Here is a 13,365-nt window from a genome sequence, read left to right as displayed (position 1 = left end):
TTGACTTCAATCAAAAGCATCTCGTGAAGCTGCATTTTTCCAACACAATGAAATGGGTGTCTACTATCAAAATAAAATGTAGGCACTGGACATCAAAATTTAGGACAGAATGTGACAAATGATAATTTTGTAGAAAGAAGCAATTTTGAATGTAAATTTCAAAAATTGTTCTTCCAAAGACCCATGTGACATGCAACTTGAAATATGGGATAAAAATTTGGCATGTCAAACAAACAATTCTAATAATTGTCGCAAGTGTTAGTTGAATGCACATAACTAATAATTTTCAACAAGCTAGGGAACTGAAGTAAAAAGACTTATAAAATCATGAACAAGAGTCAATTTACTCAAATAACAACCACAGATATTAGAGTGTATATGCATAATTTAGAGCATTCCAAATTAGAGAACAATTTGTTCGACTTGTTAATAAATAAACAAGAAAACTCGCGCGAAATACGTCACTACTTTAAGCATTAACAGTGGAAACTACAAACATCTTAGACTTCAGTTTAAATACTTGAAGTTCAACATTTAAAAATATGTTGATCGAAAAATTATCAACAGAAAGAATTACTAGTGATGAAGCACAAACTATATATTTCATCAAGTATACCAGACGGACGTACAAATTTCAGCAATAATAAATCACAGCATCCTACTATATAACCACATTCTCTCCAAACGCGAGCAAAATAGGAGAAGGGGACTCTCAACAAATTCAGACTATCAAGATTTCAGGAGGAAAATGAATTAAGCAACATTTAAAACCACATGAAACCCACTTTTACATCAGACATTCTCGAACACCAATAACACTCAACTCCATAAATAACCCTCTGCATAAATAAATTTCTACTGCTGCTTGCACTCTGGAGGTCGCTCCCCCTGCTGGCCATCACCAAGTTGTGGTTTTCCACCCTTCTGAAGATTTACAGTCAAAATTAAAAACAGACAAGTAAATTTCAAGGCCAGCCAGAAAAAAAATGACGATAAACAACTCCATCAACATAAATAAAAATATATATATTAAAAAATATCAAGAGTAAGATCCTGTACGTCTGTTTCAATAACACGACACATCACTTAGATCACAAAATCAAAATATCATACCTTATGGGACTGCATAAATATTACACATTGATTGATGCCAAAGAAGAGATCACCGGGAAAAAAAATACAAACGATTCATTAAGATTCAAACCTCAAAATAAAACAAACCCAGGTATGAGCACTTTGAAGAAATTAACAATAATACCTTCTTTTTAGTCTTGTTTACTTCCTCCTCTTCGTCATCATCATCATCATCTTCGTCATCCTCCTCTTCATCATCATCCTCTTCAATATCTTCATCATCCTCATCATCCTCCAGACCTCCAAACTCCTCTCCCTGAATAGCCTCCCCAGTAAACCAAGAGACAGCATGGGGAATAATCTTGTCTCTTATTGTTGACCTAAACAAGTATGGCAACTCATCAAGAATAGATATAACAATAAGATTACAAAATACCAGAACTAATATGTAGGGAAACAAAAGTCAACAATTACACTTAAGCAGGAAACAAGTAACATTTTGGAAACTCAAAATTCATGCCATAAGCTAACACAAGAGAAAATTAAGCTCACCCAATGTCGTAGTCTTGTTCCATCTGATTCTGAAGTTCCTCAGCCTGTTTAAAAATATGAATTGGTTATAGCAAAATGAACTCCTTTCTTAAGCAGTAGCAATAAAATTCATACTTAATTATTTTTATTTCTAGTTTTTGAATCAATACCATGTCTTCATCAATGTCTTCGTCATCATCAGGAACTTGAGGTGGGTTAAAGAAGTTGAAGAAACTTTCACAGTTTTCTGTTTTGGTAATTGGTTTAGCATTCTTTGAACCCTTCTTAGGCTTTTTCTTAAGAAGCTTCTGTGTCAGGCATTTTCCTGGGTGCCATTGAATCTCGGTCCTAAAAGAAAAATAAAAAAAAGTTATTCAAGAAGAAGACAACCCACTTTAACATGATTGCAAACCAGCAACATTTAAGTAACAGTAAATAAAAATTAAAGCTTACCCAATTGCTTTCTCCAATATTGGTTCATCCTCATCAATCATATGATATGTTTTTGTCAAGACAGAATTGGTAAAATAAGGATTGGTATCAAAGAAAAACTCAAGCTTGAAGCCTTTAGGGTTATCTATTCTGCTCCACTTTATATCCTTGAGAAACTTGAGAGCACCTTCATCTCGCTCAGAAATCTATTTTTTTCACAATCAATGAGCAGATTACCAAACAAGAGACTTGGGTGCCAAAAGTGTATTATAACAGTTAACTGTTTAACAATCAGAGACCAGACTAACCTCTTCAGCTAACACGTCGTTATTTTTCATTGCATTGAGCCAAAATGCAGGCACTCCTTTCTCTACACAAGCACATTATTGTATTAACTATTAAGGAAACAAAACATTACTGAAAGACAAAAGGTATGTGTTTGTAATCATTACCACAATCTTCCTCAGTATCTGGTGTTGTTTCATTAGCTGCCCCTCCTTCAACTTCTGTAAGACCATTTACTATGTCATAGCGCTGCATTAAATCACAATAAGGTAGAGATATTAATCATCACATCTATTGTCCCCATAAAGTTCACATCTTTAAATTACAAAATTATTCATACAAAACTGTATGGTTTTAGTAGCAGAATATTAAACTGTATGCTACACAGATCCAGGTACAGCTTATAAAATAAAATACAACTAGCTAGGCTGACCTTTGTGTAGAGAGGTTGATACAATTTTTGGTATTTGGCCTCAAGAGCTGCTCTCTCCTCAAAAAACTTTGCTTCTAATTCATCATGTTGACCCTGTAAGATCAGAAAAACAAATAACTTAGAAACCAGCCACACAACCAAGGAATCCCCAACATCATGACATCGCTATCTTGATGCATATGTCATGCCATCAATAAACATCTACAATTTACATGCAAGGCTTTACTACACTTCACATCTACTAACCCCGACCAAGTTAAGACATCTTGAACTTGTATCTAACAAACATAGAAAAGAAACCCAAACAACAAAGGTAACAGCTGCAACTTATACCTGGATCTCCCTAAGAACCTCAACACGCTTTCTGACATTAGGTGACAGGGATTCTAGAATATCGGAGTGCTGTCCAGCAAGATTTTGTATCTTGTTCTGCTCACAATTCAAAATTATAAATTATAAACAAACAATGCAAATGGCCAAATTAACACACAAAATTGAGAAATTTAAATCTTAATCTGAAGTCCATAGATAAAAATACAGCAAAAAAAAAATACAAACAAACCTTAAGAGCATTGACAAGGTCAGCTCTATTCTCGTCGTTGAGAGCTTCAGCAAGGAATCAAAATAAATAAAAATTAAAAACGTGTGAACCAAAAAAATCAGTTATGAACAATAGAACTTAGGAAAAAAAAAAAAAAAGGAATACCTGAAGTGAGATCAGCGACACTAAAGGTATCCTTGTCGTTGCTCATTGCAGAAACGTAAAGAGAAAATAAGCTAAAACCCTAAGAGAAGAAGAAGAAGAAGAAGAAGAAGAAAAAGAGTTAAGAGGGTTTGGTTTTGTTGCTAAAACGTAGCCACCCTGCAATCCTCTTCCTCTTCCTCCTTTTTCAAACCTGGACTCCTCCTCTATTTATTTCCCTAGGGCTTCTTCTCTATCAATTGCTATGTGGGGGCCCAACAAACTTAGTTCGCTTCAAAAAGCCCATCATCACAAAACCCAAACAATGTCTTGTTTCTGGACCAAAAATAAAAACAAGGATTTATTTATCGTGGGGACTTCGGTTGTCTTTGTTGTCTACCACTGTCATAATCGAATACAATTTTATTTTTCTATATTCCATAAATTGCTAGTTGTATGGAAATGGAATTGTTATTAATGTTATGTTTAACATGCATAATTAGTTTTCATCATCATCGGCAAATTTTTGTGTGTTGTAATAGTAAAGCTATATTTTCTAACTCTATTCATTTGCATAATTTTTTTTTCATTCATAATTTTGTATGCTTACTTTATCAAAGACATCTATATTTTAATTTTCAAAAGCAACAGTGAATAAATTCACATACTTCTTATTTTAGTAATGTGAATGTGTTTTTAAACTCTCTAATTTTTTCCTTTTGTCCAGTTTCTGATCCAATTTATCAAAGTAACACAACTATTAAAAAACTACTATTGTAAATTAAGTCGTAGGTGAATTCACTTAATAAAATTAGTTGTACATCGTCACAGATAAAAGTTCCAAATTTATCAATTTTCAGAAATCTAATTCCCAATTTTTATTTTTCAATAATCTACAAATTACGTTTGAAATGGAATTGTTATTATGTTAATTTAACATGCATGATCAGTTTTCCATCATCGTGATGAAACGTACATATTTGAATTGAAAATTAATGATAACGATGTATCTTATGTATGAAACACAGCATGTTTCTCGGCTGCGATAAAATACTCCTTTCACCGAAATTAATTCTATCGTTATCACAGTCACAGTCACCCTGACAACAAAATGGCAGTTAAAGCAGCTGATATAGAGAAACTAATATTGGAAATGTATGATGGATAAGAGTCTGCAACTAATGGTTTGTTCATTGCTTCCATAGCTTTTTATTTATTTATTTAATCTGGTAACTGATACAAGCCTTAAATGAACTTGTTTCTTAAATGTATAGCTTAGAATATCCGAGTGTGATGAGTGGATCCCCAAATTAAGTGGGTCAAAGTGGATTGGATGATAATGAACAATACTGTAGATGAAGGTTATAAATATACCTCCCACATACAAAAGTGCAACTCAAAAATATATTTATATAATTAAAACAGTTGACCGAGATATGATAAAGTTAAAAGCAAAAATTACTAACTGCTGAAGCACAGACTATATATTTCAACTATAACAGTCGGGCGTCCAAATTCTAGCAATAATAAATCACATTATCCTAACTAACCAAATTCTCTCCAAACGGGTGCAAAATAGGAGAAGGGGGCTCTCAACAAATTCAGACTAAAGATTTCCTGAGGAAAATGAATTAAGTAACATTAAAAACCACATGAAACCCACTTTTACACCAGATATTCTCGAACACCAACAACTGCATAAATAACCCACTGCAGAAATACATTTCTACTGCTGCTTGCACTCTGGAGGTCGCTCACCCTGTTGGCCATCACCAAACTGTGCTCTTCCACCCTTCTGAAGATTTACAGTCATCACAAAAATTCAGACATGTAAATAAAAAATAAAAATTATATCAAGAGTACGATCCTGTGTGTATGTTTCAATAACCCATGCCACCTCCCTTAGATCACAAAATCAAAATATCATACCTTATGTGTTGATGACTGCAGCAGTATTCCAAATAAATTAATGCCATGGAGAGGTCCCCCAAAAGAGAAAATTTTCATTAAGATTCAACCATCAAATAGAAGACAAACCAGGGTATGAGAACTTTGAAGCAATTAAAAATTATACCTTCTTTTTAGTCTTGCTTTCTTCCTCATCTTCATCATCGTCCTCATCATCTTCGTCGTCATCCTCCTCTTCATCATCATCCTCTTCAATATCCTCATCATCCTCCAGATCTCCAAACTCCTCCCCCTGAATGGCCTCACCAGTAAACCATGACACAGCATGGGGAATAATCTTGTCTCTTATTGTTGATCTAAGCAAGTATGGCAACTCATCAAAAATAGATATAAAAGTCAAGATAACAAAATACCAAACCTAATAGGTAGGGAAACAAAAATCAACAATTACAGCTGAGTACGAAATTTGAAATACATGCCATGGCTAACACAAGTAAAAGAAAATTAAGCTCACCCAATGTCATAGTCTTGTTCCATCTGATTCTGAAGTTCCTCAGCCTGTTAAAAGAATAAAAAAAAAATCATGTGTATAGATAAAGCATGAAAATTCAAATTTACTTATTTTTATTTCTACTTTTGTGTTTATCTATAAGGACATCAATACCGTATCTTCATCAATGTCTTCATCATCATCAGGAACTTGCGGTGGGTTAAAGAAGTTGAAGAAACTTTCACAGTTTTCGGTTTTGGTAATTGGTTTAGCATTCTTTGAACCCTTCTTAGGCTTTTTCTTAAGAAGCTTCTGTGTCAGGCATTTTCCAGGGTGCCACTGAATTTCAGTCCTAAAAGAAAAAAGAAGCAATAAGATTTTAATCAAGAATAAGCCAACTCATTTTGGCATGATTGTAAACTAGCAAGAGTGAGGTAGCAGCATAAATAAATAAATAAAAGCTTACCCAATTGCTTTCTCCAATATTGGTTCATCTTCATCAATCATATGATATGTTTTCGTCAAGACAGAGTTGGTAAAATATGGATTGGTATCAAAGAAAAAGTCAAGTTTGAATCCTTTAGGGTTATCTATCCTGCTCCACTTTATATCCTTGAGAAACTTGAGAGCACCTTCATCTCGCTCAGAAATCTATTTTTTTCATAATTAACAAGGAAATTACTAAACAAGATAATTGTTGCAAAAAGTGTTTTATAAAATTCAATTGTTGAACCCAGCAGACTAACCTCTTCAGCTAATACTTCATTATTTTTCATTGCATTAAGCCAAAATGCAGGCACTCCTTTCTCTACACAAGCACATTGTTGTATTGAAGAATTGAAAAATTATTGAATTTGAAAGACAAAAGACGTGCGTTTGCAATAATTACCATTATCCTCCTCATTATCAGGTGTTGTTTCATTTGCTGCCCCTCTTTCAACTTCCGTAAGACCATTTACTATTTCAAAGCGCTGCATTCAATCATAACAAGGTCAAGATTTTATTTATTATTCCCATAGAATTCCCAATCACGATTTTTAAACTACAAAATTCATTCAAAGAAAACTGCATGGTTTAAGTAGCTGAATATGAAACTGTATTATGCTACACATCCAGGTACAGCTTATATCATAAAATACAACTCGCTAGATTCACCTTAGTGTAGAGAGGTAGATACAACTTTTGGTATTTGGCCTCGAGAGCTGCTCTCTCCTCAAAAAACTTCGCCTCTAATTCATCATGTTGACCCTGTCAGATCAGGGGTGAAAAATCTTAGAAAACAACCGCAATATGATGGAAGCCCCAATACATAAATGCTACCAATAACACATAAAACTAGCAAGCGATGCTTTAAAACAACACTTCACATCTACTAACCCAAGCATGAAACTTGATTTCACATCTAAAAACATGAAGAAGAAATCCAAACAACATAGGTTACAGATGCAAGTCATACTTGGATCTCTCTAAGAACCTCAACACGCTTTCTGACATTAGGTGACAGGGACTCTAGAATATCGGAGTGCTGTCCAGCCAAATTCTGTATCTTGTTCTGCGCACAATTCAATATTAAATAAAAATAAATAAATAAATTATATGAACAGAAAAATCTCAATCTCAAGTTCATACCAACCTTAAGATCATTGACAAGGTCTGCCCTATTCTCCTCGTTGAGAACTTCAGCAATGAATCAAAACAAACAAAAATTAAAAACGTGTGAAACAAAAAAATATCAAATATAAACAACAGAATATAGAAAAAGAGTGGAATACCAGAAGTGAGATCAGCAACACTAAAGGCATCCTTGTCGTTGCTCATTGTAGAGGCGTAAAGAGAAAAGAAGCTAAAACCCTAAGGGGAGAAGAAGAAGAATAAAAAGAGAAAAGAGGGTTTGGGTTTTTTTGCTGCTAATGCTAAACGTGGCTACCCTCCAATCCTCTTTTCCGCTTTTTTCAAACCCCCATGGATTTCTCCTCTTTATTGGCTAGGGCTTCTTTTCCTATTCCTATTCCTATTTTGTTTTGACCAATACTTGTCCATTAAATACTTTATGGGGGCCCAGCAAACTTAGCCTGCTTCAAAAACCCCTTCTTCTACAAAACATAATCAAGATGTTTTGCTTTTGGACCAAAACGATACCAGGCCCGTCCATGAATAATAGTTTTTTGGGAACAAATGTTGATTCAATCCACGAATCAGCACAAAAAAAAAAAAACATTAATCAAGAACGACCAAAAATATTCCGTGAATCAATGTATGCTATTAATTAGTTTTTCAAGACAAATTAATAATATTTTGTTTCAAAGGATGCATTTAACTTGAGATTGTATTTGTTATTTCTCTAATTCAACTGTCAATGATCTAAATATTGGATCTCTCACGTATTTTTATTTTTATATTGCACAATTGTCATGTAATTACCAGTTAACAATTATTTGACTCTCTAATTTTAACATATGTATTGGAAAATGGAAACACTAATCATCAGCCATTGCTACCTCACCCGTGGTTCCTACAGAGATTGTATCGTTTGTTATACGTTTCCCCTCGGAATGACTGGTTATGATTACTCTCTTTATTGATCAGTGAAATTTGGAATTCAAACACTCCTATCCACCTAATTATATCGCATTCAGTGGGGATCAGTGATGTATTATAGTAATTTGAAATGTAATAGGGTAATTAATTTCAAATTGAGAGCTAATAATGCTTCGCTATTTTTATGCTGTGAGATCTGATCATATAAACAAGACTTCAATTTTTGTGCTCCGATCTTCGTATTCTCAACCAAAAGCACGAATCGTGCTAGTTGGGTCGTCCATGTGAAGAGGATTCAGACATTTGGCACATCAATCTTTCAACGTCACAAATCGAATCGAACCTGAAAATTAAGACCCAGGGCCCTCGTGCCTTACATGATATAGCTATTTCACACCATATTCATGCTGAACAAATTAATTACAGACAAGAAGATATGGGCACTAGAATTTCAGAAAAGCTTCAAAAATTTATCTTGTGACCGATTGGTAATGCACCTCAGTTAGTGGAACCTAAAGAATAAAAAGTGGACGCACGCATGGACCCATATCTACTCTAGCTCAATCATTAGTAACACCTATTTTGGGTCACAAGTGACAACTTCATTATATCAATTTTATTCTATTTTACAAATTCGTTACAGTGATAGATCCTGCGGCAAATAATAAGAGGCTAATTTTGAGCCACGTTTTCATGTTGTGTCTTGATGCCAAAAAGTCAGGACTTAAAACTCGTGCGTGTGCCACGTTAATCGCTAATCAAGCCATGCCCACAATTATTATGGCAGCATTGTTAGGTATGAACCCTATCCTCATCCCGTGAAACGACATTGCTCTTACGTCGTTGCATGTGCCCGCAACCACCGTTTCGTTCTTTCACTCCTTTGGTTTTTGGCCCTTCATCTTTTCAGTGCGATCGGCACGGAGCTTTTTCTCCTATTCCCGTAGTCACAGTTTTGAGGTGCGTTCTTCTTATCCTTTTTATAGGCGGTGTCAAACCCTCTCTTAACACCAAGGTTAACTCTCTGTTGTCGATTTATTCAAGTTCATAAAATAAATTTCAAATTTTACTTCTGAAACAAGCTAATTATTTCTTACACACTTTATTTTTGACATCAAAATAAATTTAATAATTTTAGTTAGTTATATAAATGAAAAAAATGATAATTTCTTTAGTTAACATTTAAATTTAATAAATAAAATAGAAAATTAATTAAAATATGCATTTCTTACATTGATTCTAAACTTTTTTAAAACTAAAATAAAAAAGTTTATATACTCATTTCCAGTTTTTTTTATAAAAAAAAATATTGATTGATATTTTTTTTCATGTCCGTTCAATGTGACATGTAACATGTTAATGTTAATAGCAAGAATATTTGACAAACTCGATAAAGCTGTTACGATATCAAAACAGGCAGAAACGGTTGTGACACTTGTCATGCATGCAGATGGTCACCGACAACAATGACTACATAACCGCATGGACCGTAACCGTTAAATTTTCAGCAACAATTTTATCGGTCTGCACTTTGCACCTCTCTACCGTTTTTTTTTATTCGATTTAATTTAAATTTATTTAGACACTTAAATATAAAATATAACTATGTTACTGAAAATTTTTACATAAATAATAATTCAAATCTAAAAACTTGCTTAAATGATATTAAGTCATTTATTATTAAAGATTAATATTTATTTTTTTTCTTTACAACAATATTTAGGCTTAATTTTATACATTTAAAAGGAATAAAATTTATTTAAATATTTACAATAATTTAAAATAAAATCAAAAGATTAACGTTAGCATTTTTAAAAATAAAATCCAATTAATAAAAGAATACAGAAAATAATTAGAAAAAGAAAAAACAGCAATAAAAAGGCTTTGCCTGCGGTCTTGAATACTGTATGTACTATGTTTGCAGTATGCTTCAGGCTGATGTTACAGCTGAGGAGTGAGGACAAAGCCACTCCGTTTACTTCGGTCTTTTGGACACGTGCCATGTGGATGCTGCATGTATCATTAGTCCATCTGACCAATTCGGTACCTCATATGACCAACAGATAAAGATAGATTAATGGGGTCTATTAAAAAAGACATGTAATTAAAAAAAATCATACAATAAATATTTAAAATAGAATAAAAAAACTCTAACATTTTCTTTCTTAATATTAAATCTTTTGGTTGATGCATTGCATTTCCATTGAAGAAACAGGAAAGGAGACGTAAAAGGATAAGGCGATTTGATGTCTGGAAAAAAGATTTGACTATCTGCAGACAGGTGGCAACAAAATAAGAGGCATCAAAACGTGGCTGTCGGACTGAGTTTCCTAAAATAGACAGACAGCTACAAAGATACGCTATTCCCCTCTTCTGTGTCACACTGTCACCCTTTTTTTTTTTTTTTGGAAAAACAGAATTTTAAATTATTTTTATCGTCTATAAATGGAAACAGAGGAAACTGTGTGAAACCACTTTCTCACTTCTCTTCAACACTGACACAGGAAAAATAAGAAAGAACGGTGGAATTAAGGAATGGGAGAAGAAGTATTAAGAGTCAAAGCAGAGTTACTCGATGACAACGCTCGTTCCAATTCCGAGCTCACGGAAGAAGTAACGGCTCACGTCAAAGAAGAAGTTGATGACAGCGTCGTTAACGCCTCCTCCTCTTCGTCATCGATCAAGTTGCCAAAACCCATGGAAGGGTTAAACGAAGTGGGTCCACCACCCTTTCTCAAGAAGACCTTTGAAATGGTCGAGGACCCTCATACCGACCCCATTGTGTCGTGGAGCAAAACTCGCGATAGTTTCGTCGTTTGGGACTCTCACGAATTCTCCAAAACCCTTCTCCCCAAGTACTTCAAGCACAGCAATTTCTCCAGCTTCGTTCGCCAGCTCAACACCTACGTCAGTAAAATTTCCCAAATCTTTTTAACTATTTCCTTCCTCAAGGTTTAATTTCTCAAATTTATGTATCTTTAATCTTGTGTTGTGTCTCGGTCTCTTAAGACTTTTTAAAATAAACTGATTACGCTTTCAAGTTTGTCTTTTTAGTTATCAATTGTCAATTTTTTGTATTTTTTGAGAATTAAAATGTAATATAAGGGATTAAAATAAGTGTTAGTTGTTAATTCCAGGATTAGAATGATGTTCTCGTGATTTCATAACTTCAGGAATTGATTTGTTGAATTACTTGTAACATTAAATAATGTAATTTTATTTTTAATCTAGTTCCTGTGAGAAGGGATTGGATTCATCGTCTAAATTGTTTTTAATATCTCAACCAAACGTGTTTCTATATGTATATATCAGTACTGTGATGCAATTGAACTACTTGTAATTCCAAATTAACTTGTTCTTTTTCCTTGGGCACAGGGCTTTAGGAAGGTTGATTCGGACCGTTGGGAGTTTGCAAATGAAGGATTCCAGGGAGGGAAGAAGCATTTGCTGAAGAGCATAAGGAGGAGGAGTAAGTATAACAAACTACATCAGGGATCACTCACTGTGATGAAGCCAGGCTTGGAGGCTGAAGTGGAGAAACTGAAGAAGGATCAGAACATTTTGAAAGTGGAAATTCTCAAGCTTAGGCAGCAGCAGGAGAATTCGCACGTTCAACTCACAAATGTTCAGGAGCGAATTCGGTGTGCTGAGTCAAAGCAGTATCAGATGATATTTTTCCTCACAAGAATGGCTAGAAGGCCACAGTTTCTTGAACAGTTAATCCAAAAGATTAAACGGAAAAGAGAGCTTGATGGTGCTGACATGGTTAAGAGACCAAGATTGCTTGGAACCCCGTGTCATGTAACCTTCCCAAAGGCCATGGAGACTGACCCTGATGTTGATTATAGACACCAAAGTCATAAACAATTCGCTACATTGCAATCCGAGCTCAATGGACTTGTGGCTGAAACTGCGAACACGAGCATGATGGAGCCCCCAACTCCCTCTCCTATGGAAGATGGATTACGCAGCTCAATGCAAGGATTAAGGGCCTATGGTTCTAGATCAAGTGTACAAGATGTACCTTCTGTTTCTGCCTATCATGTCATGTCAGAAAAACTAATGGGGGAAAATTCTGTTGTTGATGAAGAACTAGATGTGAATGACTCCAATATCTATCTTGAGTTAGAGGATTTGATTACTAAGCCAACAGATTGGGTTGGATCTGCTAGTGGACTAGTGGGGCAAACTAGTTGAATCTCATTAGTGGCTTGTAATGGTAATGTTACTCTAATTTCATAAGTCTTTAGTTTTGAATAATTTGCCCTTTATTGTTGCATCTTGACATTGTGTGAACGGTACATTTGCAGGTTGGAAGAGCGTGTTTGTGTATATTTTCTGCTGCAACACAAGATGAAGAGCTAAATATTACAAGACTCTTCAATTACCCCCACCTTAAAAAATACAAGACCCGGATGCTCGCACCAGTTTTTACGTGATCAAGCGAGATTTTTTCAAATTTCTGTTCAGCCGGGTCCAAATTGTTGATATGCTGTCTAGTCTAGCCCTCTTGTGTTTGATCTTAAATTTTGGTTTCCTCTGCTTGTACGAAGTCCTATGTCGGCATGGTTATGGTTATGGCTGTGCCTCTTGTGATGTAGTAATTACTATGACAGTTGTAAATTTGTAGTGTGGAAAATACTTCATAGTTCAAAGCTTCCCGTGGTCTTTGTGGTGGTGTCAAGTCACTTTTTCTTTGGAAGGTCTCTTTCTTGTCTCTTCAATTTAAAATAACATTTTCACAAATATTAACGAATAGTAAATGGTGTTTATATTTAAGAGAGAAAATTTTTCAGTAACAGAAATATGGTATAAAATTTAATTAGCCTGGTTTACTAAACAAAATAATCACTAATACACTGACATACTGAAACTAAGAGCTTTAGTCATTAACTATAAAGGTCCCGAGTTAGGAGCACTAGCATGCCATGTGTTAGGTAATGAGCTATATCAGAAACCAGCGTCATAATCGTACTACAACGAACCAAACAC

At 34.5% G+C, this 13,365-nt stretch overlaps 3 protein-coding genes across 10 annotated transcripts; 1 reads left to right on the top strand and 2 right to left on the bottom strand.

The window, feature by feature from the left end:
- Positions 1-449: 449 nt before the first annotated feature.
- LOC113848539 (nucleosome assembly protein 1;3-like) lies at positions 450-3,661 on the bottom strand. 6 transcript variants are annotated; one of them, XM_027478119.1, is made up of 12 exons: positions 3,462-3,661; positions 3,318-3,361; positions 3,089-3,184; positions 2,756-2,848; positions 2,490-2,571; positions 2,346-2,407; positions 2,059-2,243; positions 1,776-1,953; positions 1,627-1,670; positions 1,259-1,454; positions 1,114-1,122; positions 450-924 (listed from the first exon to the last, which is right to left on the bottom strand). In XM_027478119.1, the coding sequence occupies exons 1-12, from the start codon at positions 3,505-3,507 to the stop codon at positions 856-858; spliced, it is 1,104 nt and encodes a 367-aa protein (XP_027333920.1). In that variant the 5' UTR covers positions 3,508-3,661; the 3' UTR covers positions 450-855. The 6 variants fall into 6 exon arrangements, with proteins under 6 accessions (XP_027333920.1, XP_027333921.1, XP_027333926.1 ...); XM_027478125.1 differs by having other exon boundaries at positions 582-924; positions 1,060-1,122; positions 3,462-3,640; XM_027478120.1 differs by lacking the exon at positions 1,114-1,122 and having other exon boundaries at positions 579-924; positions 3,462-3,639.
- A 1,164-nt stretch (positions 3,662-4,825) lies between these two features.
- Positions 4,826-7,781, bottom strand: LOC113848540 (nucleosome assembly protein 1;3-like). Of its 3 annotated transcripts, XM_027478126.1 has the most exons (12): positions 7,608-7,781; positions 7,469-7,512; positions 7,292-7,387; positions 6,991-7,083; positions 6,725-6,806; positions 6,582-6,643; positions 6,302-6,486; positions 6,010-6,187; positions 5,860-5,903; positions 5,512-5,701; positions 5,367-5,381; positions 4,826-5,232 (listed from the first exon to the last, which is right to left on the bottom strand). In XM_027478126.1, exons 1-12 carry the CDS (start codon positions 7,651-7,653, stop codon positions 5,164-5,166), a joined length of 1,104 nt encoding a protein of 367 aa, XP_027333927.1. In that variant the 5' UTR covers positions 7,654-7,781; the 3' UTR covers positions 4,826-5,163. The 3 variants fall into 3 exon arrangements, with proteins under 3 accessions (XP_027333927.1, XP_027333929.1, XP_027333928.1); XM_027478128.1 differs by lacking the exon at positions 5,367-5,381 and having other exon boundaries at positions 4,873-5,232; positions 7,608-7,771; XM_027478127.1 differs by lacking the exon at positions 5,367-5,381 and having other exon boundaries at positions 4,873-5,245; positions 5,507-5,701; positions 6,582-6,658; positions 6,731-6,806; positions 7,608-7,771.
- A 3,091-nt stretch (positions 7,782-10,872) lies between these two features.
- Positions 10,873-13,039, top strand: LOC113847501 (heat stress transcription factor A-2-like). The gene is made up of 3 exons (XM_027476653.1): positions 10,873-11,280; positions 11,749-12,592; positions 12,684-13,039. Exons 1-2 carry the CDS (start codon positions 10,909-10,911, stop codon positions 12,568-12,570), a joined length of 1,194 nt encoding a protein of 397 aa, XP_027332454.1. The 5' UTR covers positions 10,873-10,908; the 3' UTR covers positions 12,571-12,592; positions 12,684-13,039.
- The last annotated feature ends 326 nt before the right edge of the window (positions 13,040-13,365 follow it).

Source organism: Abrus precatorius, unplaced genomic scaffold (genome assembly GCF_003935025.1).
Source record: "Abrus precatorius isolate BTA unplaced genomic scaffold, Abrus_2018 Scaffold8, whole genome shotgun sequence".
NCBI classification, from domain to species: Eukaryota; Viridiplantae; Streptophyta; class Magnoliopsida; order Fabales; family Fabaceae; genus Abrus; species Abrus precatorius.
The sequence above is the reverse complement of the archived record's forward strand: the minus strand, read 5'-3'. Positions and strand labels throughout refer to the sequence as shown.

Bases quoted from the DNA above. Each gene is read 5' to 3' on its own strand.
- LOC113848540 (XM_027478127.1), bottom strand. From the start codon at position 7,653: ATGAGCAACGACAAGGATGCCTTTAGTGTTGCTGATCTCACTTCTG. The intron at 6,188-6,301 runs GTAAGCTTTTAT...TTTTTCTTTTAG, and splicing joins ATATTGGAGAAAGCAATTGG to GACTGAAATTCAGTGGCACC. The intron at 5,904-6,009 runs GTATTGATGTCC...TTCTTTTAACAG, and splicing joins AAGACATTGATGAAGATACG to GCTGAGGAACTTCAGAATCA.
- LOC113847501 (XM_027476653.1), top strand. From the start codon at position 10,909: ATGGGAGAAGAAGTATTAAGAGTCAAAGCAGAGTTACTCGATGACAAC. The intron at 11,281-11,748 runs GTCAGTAAAATT...CCTTGGGCACAG, and splicing joins TTCGCCAGCTCAACACCTAC to GGCTTTAGGAAGGTTGATTC.
- LOC113848539 (XM_027478121.1), bottom strand. From the start codon at position 3,507: ATGAGCAACGACAAGGATACCTTTAGTGTCGCTGATCTCACTTCAG. The intron at 2,408-2,489 runs GTAATGATTACA...GTGCTTGTGTAG, and splicing joins AGATACTGAGGAAGATTGTG to AGAAAGGAGTGCCTGCATTT. The intron at 1,671-1,775 runs GTATTGATTCAA...ATTTTTAAACAG, and splicing joins AAGACATTGATGAAGACATG to GCTGAGGAACTTCAGAATCA.